General features: G+C 36.2%; 1 protein-coding gene across 16 annotated transcripts in view; it reads left to right on the plus strand.

Moving 5' to 3' along the window:
* NAALADL2 (N-acetylated alpha-linked acidic dipeptidase like 2) overlaps positions 1 to 15,826 on the plus strand; it is a 625,547-nt gene that overhangs the window by 519,485 nt on the left and 90,236 nt on the right. For 12 of the 16 annotated variants that reach the window (XM_087965359.1, XM_087965356.1, XM_087965355.1 and 9 more), the window contains one exon: positions 8,260 to 8,355. The exons of the other annotated variants lie outside the window; for them this stretch is intronic. In XM_087965359.1, coding sequence (XP_087821485.1) covers positions 8,260 to 8,355 — 96 coding nt within the window. The remainder of the gene's footprint in view (positions 1 to 8,259; positions 8,356 to 15,826) is intronic. 16 annotated transcript variants of the gene reach the window in all.

Raw genomic sequence — 15,826 nt, forward strand, 5'->3', positions numbered from 1 at the left:
GTTCCTTTCAATGCACACAATGATCTGACTCTTGATCTTGAAGTGTACTTCGTAATCACATATTAAACTCCATATACATACCTGGCTTTTTTTTAATGCCCAGGGAACAGCTGTTGTTTTTGATTAAAAAACATCAGTGCTACAGAATCACTTACATTAAAAGGAACTCCTAACAAAATTTGTCTTCCTTTTCTATGGCAATTTTTGTAAAAAGGTAAAGGTTTTTCCGTCCAGTCGAGTCTGATTCTAGGGCAAGGTATTTATCTCCATTTCTTGTTGAGGGAGCCAGTATTCTCCAAAGATGTCTTCCACAGTTTGGTATGGCCAACATGGTCATATGCCAAAGGCTCACAGAACACTGTTACCTTCCCACCAAAGTGGTATCTATTAATCTATTCACATTTGCATGTTTTCCAACTGCTAGATAGGACAGGAATTGGAGCTCAGCCCATTTTGTGGAGCTCAGGTCGTGAACCCAGATTTCCAGTTTACAAGCTCAGCATTTTTAATCACCAAGCCATCATGTCCCCTAAAATGTATGTATCAGCTGATTAATCTTAGCCTAATGTGCTATCCTTTCCTTTGCCCTGCTCTTGTTGAAGCGGTTTCTTATGAACAAGGCAAAGTGGGTGGTTCTGCTTGCAAGACTGTGACATCTGTCAATGAGTTCTTTGGATTTGCTCCAATCTGTCTTGCAGGCCTTCTGTGTTTCACTTCAGCTGTTAGGTGACAGGAGTTTATTTTCAGGCATTTGTTTGAAGGGAGAATAGCATTGATCAATGTCATCTGATGTCAGTTTAGGAGCCTAGAAGCAGGATGGAAAACCTTTGTTTTATCAGATAGATTAGATAATCTTCATATGTTGAGCAGCTTTCCAGTATGCTATTAGCTAACTCTTGAGATATATTTAAAATAATCCCTGAAAGTTGGCAACTTGTTTATAAGGAAAGTTGTATAAATTGAACTGTGCCATCACAATACAGTTCAGGCCACCTTCTGCAACAAAAAACATTTTCCTTAATTACTCAACCTTACTCCAATATTCTGTGCTTGTGAAAAATATTCAAGCAAAACCAAAATTATGCTTTAAGACTGAAGAGGCCCTCATTAACTAAATGTGCAGGCAGAACTACTTTGGAATGGGGAAAAGCAGAGATTAATTTCAATCTCTGCCTGTCCAAAATCCCAAATAGAAGAGTCTGGGGAAGGGTACATCTATTTGTTTGAATAGCTCTAGTGTAATAGCTCCAGTGCAATTGTTTATATTGTTTGGATGAATAATAGAAGCTCTTTGAATCATTATCTTTGAAAATGGTTGCATGGGTTTAAATTATAAGAAATCTTGAAGAGGCAATTTATGTTGTATTCAGTCTTTTAGTCAGTTGTTTGAATCACCATACTATTTTTCAGAGCAATATTTTTCCATTTGGATTCAAGACATTGTAGATGCTTTGTGGATGCAGCTTTTGTGGGATGTCTGTACTAATCAGGAAGATGTGATTTAATCTATGGAGTTTGCTGCGCTGTATGGCACTGGATGCTGGGCAGCAACAACAGGGATTGAAAGCTATCTCCATGCCATGGAAATGCGAATGCTCCATTGGATATCGGGCATCTCCCTTCTTCACCAAATCACAAATGACAACATTCAACAACATTTTGATGTAGCACCAATTATAGAGAAGATGAGAGAAGTCTGACTCCACTGGTATGGACATTTCCAGAGAGCAGCACCTTCCACCATGGCCAACACCAACTAGAAGTCAATGGCCAGCAACCTTGCAGGCATCCAAAATAGAGATGGTAAGACACCATCAACAAAGATATGCAAGCCATGGGCCTGCACTGTGGAGATGCAGCTGACCATGCAAAATGGCATTCAATGATCTGAAAAGCGGATCCTGCACCTGTGGGAATATACTAGGAGGAGGAGGAGGAGTTGTTTGCTGCACGTTCAGTCTATTGTAGATCTAAAATGCAGGGTTAAACAATGGGATTATTGACAAATAACCTATCCATATTTTTATTCCTTCTATTCCATCATGTTTGATTCCTAGTAACTGCCTGGACAGATCCCTGTAGTTTTCTTAGCAATGTTTTTCAGAAGTAGTTTGCCATTGCCTCCTTTCTAGAGCAGAGAGAAAGTGACTGGCTCAAAGTTAGCCCACTGTCTTTGTGCGTAAGGCAGAACTAGAACTCATAGTTTCTCAGTTTCTAGCCTGATGTCTTAACCACTACACCAGATTGGATCTCACATTTATTTTAAGCTTGATCAAATAAACTAACAGGACTGAAATGATGATGCTTTATGGATTTGTTTATCGCTAAGAGATAGGATATGGAAAGAAGAAAACATTTGTTGTAATTTAAGAGGAGGTAACAAATGTTACAAAATTATTTCTTGTTGCGATCAAGGTTGAAAATATGCTCTCATTGTAAACTGCACAAAATGTGCTTTAAAGGCTACCACAATTCCTGGTGCAAAAATTATAAAAAGCATAGAGAGGGATTGTATTTTTCCTTTGAATAAATTCCAGGAGTGGGATTTGTTGATTTCTGGAGAAAAGCATTGCTTGGCTACCATTGTGAGTGTTGCAAACAATTTGAAATCATATTGTTTGAGCATGTTTTTGCCCTTAGTTGTTCTTGGTGGTTTATTATGCTACTTGTTTTACTTTTTTCTTTGTTTTCTTTGGATTGTTAGTTATCCATTAGGATTGGAGCAGCACATAAATATTAGCAATAAATTAGCACTTAGGTCATTGAAAGGCAAGTTCAAGTTCTACATAGACAATTATCTATTCAGTGCTGACAATTTGTCTGCATTTGTGACTAACCCAGCAATATTTTATCTCTGATTTTTCTAAAAAATAAATCAATTCAACCCACCAAGTCTTGACAAACATTTGAGATAAAGATTAATAGTTACAATGACTCATCTCTGAGACATGCAGCATTATTCTAATAATGAATTATATTAGTGTTCTTTTCCCTGAAATATTACTTGCATACATAGCACACATGCACAGGACTTACAGAGGAAGAATAATTTTAAAAAATATATAACCTCATTAATTCTTCTAATAGTGATTAATTAGGAAACTTTCAAATACATCATGTCTCACATTTCCAAGGAATGTTGTTGGAGTCTTCAGAACATAAGTCTACCTAGTTCCCAAATGTCTTAAACATACAGCTGATGTATAAGTTGAATTGTTTTTTACATTGATACAAATCTGTATTTCACCTATTGTGTGCAACTGTTTCCCTCAAAACAAATACAGTGGAGAGCTCTTTCAAAAACTTTATTCGCTACTTTGCTATCCTGATCACTCTCTCCCATTGTGAATTCAAATGAGGTCTTTGAAATTTAAGGGGAGACTTTGGGCACCTAATTAAACCCCCAAATGGACAGGTTCCTACAAGCTGGTCATGATAATGTTATGTATAGTGTGAATTTTCACCGAAGAGAAAATGTTAGCAGGACAAACAAGCTATAAGAGTAAGTTTAGATAATGTACGTATATAATGTACCCATATTCCTCAAAACATAGTGAACATCAGAAATGTTGTTATTGCTTTGCTTAATGCATAAGAAGGCCATGTTGTGCAATCTCAGGGGTGGGGGGTGTTTTTTGTTTTGGTAAATTTCTTATCTTCTCTTTTAAAAAAACACAGTGGAAGTGTCAGGATGGGTGCAGAAAGTGCAAGAAGTGTTCTTTTGTTTTTTAATTTTTCAAGAGTTTGCTAAAATTACCATGTACCTGTCTATGATGACAATGTGGAAGTCCATTGTTACTTTGAAGAGTTTAGTGACATGTTTTGATTTTTCTTTCATACTAAAAACCATCTAAAAGTTTAGAGCTTATTCTGAGCCATCCTTTTTCCTTTTGTTTACTGTATAAAGGAGAAGTAGGGGAGGGGAAAAAATCTTCACATAGCTTCCAAACTTTTCTCACCATGACAGTCAAAGACATTTAATTCCTTTTCCAGAGTGTTTCTTAAGAGGGAAGTCATTGAGTTTCTTGAAAAACTTGTAGTTTCAACTTAGTTACTGAGTTAACCCATTTTCTGGTGTTCAGAATCTGTCAAAACATAAATAAAAAATTTGCAATATTAGAACACCATAGACCAGTGGTTCTCAATCTTTTCTTCACTGTAGATTCCTGTTGTGCCATGACCACAGACCACCAAGACTTAACTCAAGGTTTAAACCATAACATTTCTTCAAACCTTTGTGGACCCCTTGTGATGAAATTGTAGCTCCCCAGGGCTCCTCAGGGCTCCCCAGGCCACAGGTTGAGAATCACTACCATAGACCACATAGAAATCTAACCAAAGTTAATATAAAACTAGTTTAGCATGTTTCACAAAAGCACCTATTAATAACATGTTATATTTGAACCTCAGTCTAAGTAATCCATTTGATATTCCAATTTATCGCTCTATCACTCTAAGTAGTAAAGCAAAAGAAGTTTGAAATATGCAGATCTTTAAAGCCGTGTCATTCAGTCTTAGTCAAAAAGATACCCAAGAACTTTGAATGATTCATCCTATCAGATAAGCAGCCTTTTTCAAACTGTCCAGTGATGTGAACAATAGAGAAGACCAAAATAATGGAGGGAAACATCAAGAAAGGGCTTAGGAATTGACTCAGTTTTGAGAACATGGGTTTAACTAATGTTAAACCACCCAATTTGGTGGGTAGTAGCTTGCATTATACATGACGCTTGGTGAGGCTGAAAACCTGCACAGACCTGTACCAAATGTATATTTATCTTGAAATGTCACAATTGTCTAAACATGTTTAGTCAAGCTAGGCTCTTTATAAAGAAGAGATGCGATGTCTCAAGAAGAAGGGTTTTTTTTTTTTTACTTTTCCGTCTCTTTCAGCTAGCAAAACATAAAGAAATCAAAGCCCCAGGGTAGAGTCCAAGTTCTCAGAAGCAAGCAGGCACATTATGAGATGCCAGGCATGACAAATCAATCCTGTTAAATTTTCAAGCAGCATTAATATTACTTTTAAACCCCAAAGCTTTCATTTCTACACTTCACAGCAAAGTAAAGAGCTTTCTGGCAAGTAAAGAATGAATTAATCATCATTTTGACATTAATCATCCCCTAAATTCAGGTCTCAAGTAAATGTGAATATAAGGAGTTTAGCATCTGACAGCTAACTTTTGACAGGAGACTTTTAGAAATGCGTTCCTCCAATACAGGCACTTATTACATAGGGACAATGTTCTTACTTTGGGAAGAACAATAAGCAGCCCGTCCAGCAAAAGATATTCCCCTAAGCAGTGGAAGTAGATTGGATAATTGTGCATTAGAAGTTTGACTTGGTGCCAGTTCGCTGTTGTTTTTCATGGTTTAATTTGTTTACTTTTATAGTTTTAATGTGATTTTATGTGTTGTTTTAACTTTTGATTGGGAGCCGCCCAGAGTAGGTTGGAAGATGGATGGAAGTGTAAATGTTTTAAATAAATAAATAAAGTAACACTGTAGAAAAAATGCACAGAAGAGCAACCAGGATGATTAGGGGACTGGAGACTAAAACATACAATGAATGGTTATAGGAACTGGGTATGACTAGTCTAGTAAAGAGAAGGATCAGAGGAGACATGATAGCAGTGTTCCAATATCTGAGGAAGGAGGTCAAGCTATTTTTCAAGGCACTTGAAGACCAGGTATGGAATGATGGATGGAAATTGATCAAGAAGAGATTTGACCTAGAAATAAGGACTTTTTTTTCTGATGGTGAGAACAATCAATCAATGGAACAGCTTGCTTTTGGAAGTTGTGGGAGCTTCATCACTGGAGGCTTTCAAGAAGATATTGGGCTGCCATTTGTCAGAAATGGTGTAGGGTCTCCTGCTTGGGTGGGTGGGTTGGACTAGATGACCAACAAGAACCCTTCCAACTCTGTTAATCTGTAATACCATAATCCAATTCGACTACTATTAATCCTACTTCTGATTGCAGTATGAAAATGTACTGGTTTCACATAGTATATATGGACATTAAAGTGGAGAATTTTGTTGAATATTTATATATATATATATATACACACACAACAAAAACACATCAAGAGAGAGTGGGCTTTGAGCATTACAGCAATAAAAAAAGCATTGATCTGCTACATAAGCTGCAATTAAAAAGGTCACATTCCACACTGAGATTATTAGGAAATGACTCCAGCAAAACTGCTAATGTTATAATATTGTACGCCTCCATCACAGAGGTGGTATTCAGCCAGTTCTGACAGATTCTGAAGAACTGGTAGTGGAACTTTTGAGTAGTTTGGAGAACCGGCAAATGCCACCTCTGACTGGCCCCACCCACATCTATTCTCTGCCTCCCGAGTCCCAGCTGATCGGCTGGGTCTTCTTTTGTTGCCCTCCACAGGAGAATGGAGCTGGAAAGCAGGTTAGTGGGATGGGGAGGGAATGGGGTTTTTGCAATATCCTTCCCTGTCTAGTCCACCAAGCCACACCACACCCACCAAACCATACCATGCCCACCAAGCCACACCCACAGAACCGGTAGTAAAAAAATTTGATCAGTATAAATCCAGTCACTGTTTTCCTTTATCTTTTAAAGATACTGCCAGGCTAACAAAGCTTCAGAAGGTGAACATTGTTTTATGATGAAGAAGTTAGGAGTTTAATATCTATTTTTTAGTTTGAAAAGAAATGAGGTTTCACAGCTGTGATAAACATGCATGCAACTATCCCTAATGTGGAAAAGAAGGGCAGAAAATGTAACCCATCAAAAGGAAATTTAATTAAATTCAAAATGTTGAACATTTCAACAGGATCATATAAACAGACATGCTGGATAACTAAAATATGTATATATTATGTCTGGAGAAGGTCTTAATCTTAAAGTTTACTTGTATAAAATCAAAGAAATGCGTGCAAATGTAAAATTTTAATGAGAGAAAACAATGAAGTCTCAGTAATTTAAGCTAGCTGTTGCAAGATCTTTATATGTATTGATATATGTATTAAGTTGGCTGTGTAAATGGATAATAATTTATTGGGCTGAATTAATCTCCATTAGTTTTATTCAGCATGCCTTTATGTCTGCTAAAAGCCAACAAATATATATTGGTTTCGATGTTCTTCTTTCTGGCTGAATCTAATATTAATTTGATCCATGCTAAGCTCCTTCTGCAAAAATTTTGCCCCTCGCTGCTGCATTATTTTCTGTAGCTGTGTGCAACTACCAGTTGCAATCAAAATGTCACGTTTTCCCTGTTATGTTTATCTTTTTGTTTCAGTGTGCTTACATGAATAAAAACTATATTGATGAAGGGAGGAGGGAGGAGGAGGAGGTAAAGGAGTAGCAGAAGAAGCAAAAAGAGGAGGAGGAGGACTTTCTTTGAGCACAGAGCTGCTACAGAGAAGGCATACTGTGCAACCTGAGGAACATGAATTGCATAATGTGTTCACTTAAGATGAACTGAGTATCTATAGTATGCTGTGTCCTGGATTATATTATCTACCAGAAATATGTTTCATCCTTTCCTCTCATACTTTGCAGATCTCTCATGACCACTTTATCCTATTGTGCTTGATTAATTGTGGGAAATCTCTGTGTTGTTACATTACTAATTGTAGTCTTTATTCTATTGTTACTTTAATTTTTTTTCACAAGAACAATCTTTTTTTAGCTTTCTTTTTCACTCAGAGTCTGTCTTAATTGGTGTAGTCTACAAATAATATACATAAGTATATAAATAAGTAGCGAATAATCCCAATGCTTAAGTCAAAAGTTCAATGCTAAATACTGATCTCTCTCTCTCTCTCTCTCTCTCTCTCTCTCTCTCTCTCTCTCTCCTCTCTCTCTCTCTCTCTCTCTGTGTGTGTGTGCCACACATATCCTTCTGGATTTTGCAGCTCTGTTTGAACATATGTAATCTCTGCCTTTCAAAAATTAGGTTTATTACTACAGGTTGCTTTCTCCTTGAGATGAAAAAATATAATAAATGTGTTTAACGAGTGACATGCACACATGAAAATGGATGCCATTACAACAGTATGCTGTTTGTTTACTTGTTTTGAAAAGAAAAATATAGTTCATTGTTTCTGAAACAGTGTGTAGAAATGAGTAAACTAGTTCACTGAAATAAAGTCTAATCATCAACACAATCTTTAAAAGAATTTGAAATCCTTTAAACTGTAGACAAAAGCCAATAAAGCTTCTAAGGAAGGAAATCAATACAAAGTCTTAAAGGTTTCTCTCCCTCTTACACAGACAGCAAGCTTTCTTTCTGAAGCCATTTTCCCTGTGTCTTTGACAATACCCACAAAGCTGGATTCCTCCTTCCGCCTGCACGAATCCATCACTAAGGTAAAGGCAATTAAGATGTCTCATCTCACAGTGATATAAGCATTTCTTTCATGTGAAACAATCAGGAATGAATAATTCACTGTTTTCAGGGGTGTTTGAAAGTATTTATTGATGAGCCTGTATTGACAGTTTGATTGATGATTTAAATGCAGTCACAGTATTATTTTGTGCGTGGTTCTTTCAAAAGAAAGTCCCACTGAACTCATGGGGCTAACTCCCAAGATGGTAAATATAAGATTTGAGGCTTAAGTCTTCTGTTTCAGGATTCAGAATAAGGAGGTTTCCAAATTCAGGCATAAAAGTATTTTTTTCACCCATTCATTGGAAGAGCAGTTGTAAGATTGTTTTTTCCACACCAGGTCAATATCAAATATCCCCTGTATTTAATATTCCAAGATACACCATGCTGTTCATGGGGGTCAGGTAAAGATTCTACACAGCTCTTTTTTGTCCAGATGAAAAAGTATTTGTCTTTTATGAACTATGAAACAACTCAGGGAGAACAGACAATATTTGTGTGCTGAAGTGGAGAAAGGTGATAAGCTAAGGCGGTCTTCCTTCAGTCCCAGATTTAAACTTGGAAATTATCTAGTCTTGGAAAATCAATGGATCCAAGTCTTAAGGTTTCTTGTGATTTAAAAAATGGATAATGCTTATCTGTGTTTAATGTTTTCAAAAGACTGCATATGAACTTTTTGGTCTTAAGTTTTTTTTTTTAACTCCTGTGATTTGGTCCTGTCCAGCTGTAGCTCCATTTTGGATTTAAGGAAATTTGGAAAGAACTGTAATAATGGACAACATAATTGCAATATTATATTATATTCCCAAAATGTGAAATTTGCTCTTCCTCCCCCATCCCCCCACCCCCGTATCAAGTCTGTGGCTCAGCAAAGGATAATCCTAATAAGTGAAAATAAATATATCTTCCTGATATTAAAGAGTAGATTTAAGATGTTCTAAAGCCTTTCTGAAAAAACTTTCTATTCGAAAAATGAAAAAAATGTAGCCTTATGTTTCTGAATAGTCTACGTTTAATTATAAGTTTCAGGATTGAATTAATCCCTTATCCTTAACAAATTGATATGACATGAATTGTTTGTGTAATGTTACATATAAATATAATATTATGTATTATTTTTTTTCTCTTTGAATGGCTAGCTTATTTTAATCACTACATTGTAAATAGGATTTTAAACATCATATAATCCTTATGTATTTTTCATGGTATTTTTTATAACTCATTAATATTTTTTTGGAAAAAACATTTTTTTAAATGTAGAAAAATTGAATCGAAAAGAAACTTCTAATTCAAGGATTATTTTTAGGATAGACACATTTTTAGCACTGTTCTATAACTATTCTCTGTCTTCACTATGTTAGGTATTTTATTTATTGTCTGGCAGTGAGACAATAAAACAGGCAATGGAGCGGCCAGCATGAGGGAAGGAGAAACCTCTTTTCCTCTTTCTTCTCCCTGCCCCTCCTCCTTCCCTTGTGCCAGCCGCTCCATTGCCTGTTTCTCCATTGCAGAACAGCACCCAGGATCTACTTTGATAGTGTGTGTGTGTGTGTGTGTGTGTGTGTGTGTGTGTGTAACAACCATTCATCCAGGGTTAAATTGGCTGTCATGGGAGGCTCATCCCGCATGTGCGGTGGACCTGTAGGATGGCGATGGGCCATACGTCTCACGACAGCCAACCTGACTCCAGGCGAACCAATTGTTAAATTATTTGAATCTGCTTATACCATCCAGGACAAATGGTTGTCCAATCTTTTGTTGAAAACCTCCAGCATGAGAGCAGACACACCTCCGGGAGGCAAGCTGTTTCATTGATTAATCATTCCTACTGTCAGGAAATTCCCCCTTACTTCCAGGTTGAGTCTGACAAGATTCCACCTATTGTTTTTTGTCCTGCCTTCTGATGTCCTAGAGAATATGTCAATCACCTCTTTTCTGTGACAGCCCTTCAAGTATTGGAAGAGAACTACTAATACTTCTCTTTGATAGGCTAGATATACTTAGATCCCTCAACTGTTAATCATATGCTTTAGCCTCCAGAAACCTTATCATTTTTGTTGCTCTTCTCTGAAGTCTTTCTTGGGCCTCAGGATCCTTTTTTTTTTTTTTTTGCATCATGGTGACCAGAACTGGATGCGGTATTCCAAGTGTGGTCTCACCAGTACAGTATAAGGCAGTACTATAACTTCCTGTGATCATGAACCTATCCCTCTGTTGATGCAACCTAAGCTTTTTGGGGCAGCTGCAGAACGTTGTTGACTCATACTTTAGCAATGATCCACCAGGATGCCTAGATCCCTTCTACTATTGTTGAGCCAAGTACCTCCTCTTCTATACCTATTTGGTTTTTCCTGCCTACAGGACCTTACTTTTCTCACCATTGAATAGATAACATTATATACTGTATTTAAGGATATTTTTCAGGATATTTAGCAAGGTTTTAAGATATCATATATAGAAATAGAATTTATGTTGAAACATTTCTTTGTCCTGGTGGAAGATGCTAAAGTGTCCTGAAGTATTCTTTTTGGTATTTTAATCTTATCTGTTCATGCTAAGGGCAACTAGTTGCTAGAATTACATACAACTCCATCAAATACAAAGCATTTAGATCATTCTTCTTCAGTAGAGCAATAAAGCTGTAAATTGCTGTTCCACATACCTTCCGAACCCTGTCATTACATTTGAGAATTCAAGGTTATTCCATAATATATTTTTAAAATCCCTTCAATTTAAGGTAGGATTATCATTCCAATTTCCACTTAGGCTTCAAACATTCCATGAAATTAATAGATAAGAACAAGATCTTATATGCTGGCCATATTAGCTGAAACTTTGTTCAATCTCATATGCTACTGGGGAGTTATTAGTCAAAGTCCCTGCACCCACTTTGCATTGCTCTTTCAGGTTAACTTTGGGTGAAAAAATCCCCAGTTAGACATTCAAGAGGTACAATTAGCCCTGTCACTTGATAAAGATCAGCCTAATGAAATTGTTCCTAATGCATCTGAACAAGGCATAGCATTTCTCCCAAATTCCATTTAGTGTAACAGTTATATAAGCAGAACCTCATTTATTTGTTTGTTTCTGAAATGAACCAGAAAAGAAATTCATAACTCTATTTAATCCTTTTACATGAGTCAGAGGCATAGAATCATGATCACGTCCTTAGATGCATTTTGAGGCCCTGTTGAGTATACTACATTCTTCTCAGAAAACAGTCCAGATCTTCTCTTTGTCTTATCAAGTGCTTCCACCATTTGTAGGAAGAAAGTTCTGAGGTATCAAAATTACTAAATGTCAAATCCTTTTTCTTTAAATTGAAGCCTTATTGTTTTTCTTGCTTTCCTTCTTCCATTCTTTCACTCATGCTGTATGGAAAAATAAAAGGGGAAACCTCCATTCCTTCAATGGCAAATGGACAAAAGAAAATAAAAAGCATTCTAAAAATGAAACACCAATATCTATGTTCCTTCCAAGATTCCCAAAGCAGCATGCTGTCTAGGGTATCAATAGCAGCATCCAGGCAGTGGTCTAAGAAAGGGAAAGTAGGAAGCATTTAGAGTTCCACAATCACCATTTCTATGTTGAAAATTCTCAGTCATCCAAATAGAGTTGTCTGGAAGTTGGTTCATGGCAACTGGACTTCTTTTCTTTTTTCTTTTTGGTTTGAAATGTTTCATAGAACATAGTCTAATATAATTGGAAGGGACCTTGGAGGTCCTAGTCCAACCTCCTAGTTGTCCAAATGGTTGTCCAGTCTCTTTTTGAAAGTCTCCAGTGATGGAGAACCCACAACTGTTGAAGCCAAGCTATTCCATTGATTGCTGGCTATAACCATTTGGAATTTTATTCTTAGTTCTAGGTAGCTTCTCTCCTTGATTAGTTTTCATCCATTGTTTCTTGCTTTGCTTTTTGGTGCTTTTGAAAATAATTTGACTCCCTCAACTTTTTAGGAGCCTCTCAAATATTGAAACATTACTATCATGTCTTCTTCTTTTCTTTTTTTAAAATAAATTTTAAGTTTTCAAATTTAAAAAAAAACATAAAATAAAACTTTATACATTGTTATCAACATCAAGACATCTTTTGTATCTCCTTACATTTTTCAGTATATGTATTTACTTATTCCTTTACCATTACATCTTACTCTTGCTATAAATCAAAATCTTTTATCCTTACACATCAATCTTCTCTATGGTATATTTACAGGGATGGGATCCGACTGGTATAACTATCGGTTCTATCTATTAGCGTCACGCGCGCATGCGCAAGTCGCGTGAGTGCAATTTACGACCTGCTGAGCTGCACGGACAGCTGAGCAGCGCTGCGTGCAAGTGTGCAGCGGTTGGAAAAGCCCTTTTTTCCTGTTTTTTCAACTGCAGCTGTGTCGCGCAAAGCAGCTGCAGTTGAAAAAGCAGGAAATAAAGGTCAGGGAAGAGCCTAGGTGGCGAGTCGGCCAAAACAACAGCAGACATAGAACCGGTTCTATGTCTGCTGCTCTTCGGAGCAACTGGTTCTACAGAGGTGGACAGAACCGGTAGAAACCCACCCCTGTATATTTACATATTTACATATTCCCTCATTCTTTTCCTAATTGCCATTTTATTTTATTTTTATTTCTAAACCACTCATCCCAGGCATCCCAGGCCCTATAGTAAATTGAATCTTCTCTTATCTTTTATTTTCATCATTAGCCTGTCCATCTCTATACAATCTATTATTATTATTTTTATAACCATGCCTTCTGGTGGAACCCCTTTTTCTTTCCAGAGTTGTGTGTATGAAATCCTTGCAGCTGTTAATACGTGTAACATGATATACCTATCTGTTTTATTGCATTTTTGTGTTATTATACCTGATAAAAAAGTTTCCGGATTAAATTCAATTTTCTGATTTGTGATTTCTTCTAGCCATTGTCTAATTGTATTCCAATATTTTTTCACCTCCTGGCATGTCCACCAGGTATGGAAATCAGTGCCTTTTTCTTTTCCACATTTCCAACAATTTGGGTCTGAGTTAAACATTTTTGCCAGTCTAGCAGGAGGAAGGTGCCATCTGTAGAACATTTTATATTGATTTTCCCTGTATGCTGTAGATGTAATTAATTTGTAATTTAATCCCCACATTCTCTCCCAATTTTCCAGGTCTATATTATGGCTAACGTTTTCTTCTTTTCATTAGACTAGGCATACCTAATTCCTGTAACCATTCTTCATATATTTTAGCCTCCAGACCCCTAATCATTCTTGTTACTCTTCTCTGAACTCATTCCAGAGTCTCAACCTCTTTTTTATATTGTAATGACTAGAACTGGATACAAAATTGAATGTTGTGCCAAGTAATGGACTGAATTGTATGTCTTTTTCAAACTTCACTTCACTGTGTGATTCCAAGGAACCTAGATTTCTGTTGTTCATTCCATACTTCAAAATATGATCCTGTTCTTTGGATTTGTTATACTGAACTGTCAATGCAGCCAGATGAGGGCTTTCATTTTGATTTTCATTATGAATGGCTACGAATATCTACTACACATTTAATTAAGACTGATCAATGATCATAATTGATCATCTCTAACCAGAATTAACATAAACAATTTGTTCATCACTTGTTCCATGCAAACATCCATGGGATAATCTCCTGGTTGATTATTCTATTGACATGCTGGACTCATTAAAATGATAAGTTGTAATTGATGAAAGAGAACTCACAGTCCTATAAATGAATCAGTAAATTAATAAATGGGCAGTTAAGTAATTTTTTGCTGGAACCTAGGACTGAATATTTCATTACAGGCTGATGTAATTCACTGAAAAGGATCCAGGTAGTACAATACAATTTTAGAGAAATCTTTTGCAAGAGATCTGTATGTATTTACTGAACAATCCAATTCTACTGAAAAATATGCTCTAACAAGAAAAAAAATATGCGAGGAAGAAATGCAAGAAGAAACAGAAAAAAGACTTTCTTTCTCTTTCTCTTTCTCTTTCTTTCTTTCTTTCTTTCAACAATAGCATATATATATATATATATATATATATATATATATATATATATATATATATATATATATATATATATATATATATATTTGTTTTCTGAGGTTCTCGGTATTTGTATGTGGATCTTTGGTTATTCGGGTTTTCTCCCACGTAAGATTCAAACTCTAGAAGCACAGAGCCGAAGAAGCAAGCCTGAAGATGATGAATGAGACTTCATCGAAAGCGTTGCCTAGATACTTTGAATCTTACGCGGGAGAAAACCCGAATAACCAAAGATCCATATATATATATATATATATATATATATATATATATATATATATATATATATATATATATATATATATATATATATATATATATATATATACTGCCCCATAGTGCTTTACAGCACTTTCTAGCCAGTTTACAATGTCAGCATATTGCCCCCAACAATCTGGGTCCTCATTTTACCAACCCTGGAAGAATGGAAGGCTGAGTCAATCTTGAGACCTGTCAGGATCGAACTCCTGGCAGTGAGCAGAGTCTGCCTGCAATACTGCACTTAACCATTGCATCATCAGTGCTTCTTCATTTGGTATTAGAAATTAGAGTGGCTTATGTTACATTTTTTTATTTAACCCTGTTCTTCCTCTCCTTAGTCAATTTCTAAGCCCTTTCTTGACATTTATCTCCATTACTTTGGTCATTATCCACACCACTGGGTGTTCTTGAACTCCCTGTCCAATTTCAACATCTAAGCAAAGGCCTGTTGCCAAAACAGCAAACAAACAAACAAACAAACAAAAATATTACATAGACAATAACATCCAAATATAAGATGAACTTATTAGGACATAGTGACTATGCAAATCAATGTGCAAATCTTTTGAAGCAGTATTTCAAAGCCATAGCAGTCATACAAAAACACCTAGTCCCAAACAACTGATACACTAGTGCTGGTAGTGTTAATGCAGAGCTTTCTATGTTACTCTGTATCTTCTTATTCTTCTCACATACATACCTTATTTTCCCCCATTCATTCCCAGCGTTTAAAATCCTTTTTCTCTCTGTGATATTCAAAGCTTTTTGAGTCAGGGCTAACTTAACTCATTCTAAGTAATCCAGAGCATCAGTTCCTTTCAATAACAGAGCACAGGGTATAAGAAGCTGGAGCCAAGGAAAACGTAACACTCTTTTGATAAGAGGATGGAGACAGGGGAGGACATGTAAGGAGGGCTTTAGCAGTAAGTACAAGAAAAGGCCAGGCCAGGTGTAAGAACAGGAGGCAAGATATGAAAAATAGAATTAAGGCTTTAGAGACAAGCAAGAGATTTGGTGAGGGAGAGAAGTTGCAAGAAGGAATAAATAAAAGGCAGAAGGAGATAAGGAATCTCCCTATTTTATCTTATCTTCAAGAGATAAAAGGCATCAAAAAGAGAAAGATCTGGGGAAGAAAATTACAGTA

The sequence above is a fragment of the Notechis scutatus genome, chromosome 4, assembly GCF_049901735.1.
Source record: "Notechis scutatus isolate UNSWTSFEM ecotype Mainland chromosome 4, rNotScu1.2, whole genome shotgun sequence".
NCBI classification, from domain to species: Eukaryota; Metazoa; Chordata; class Lepidosauria; order Squamata; family Elapidae; genus Notechis; species Notechis scutatus.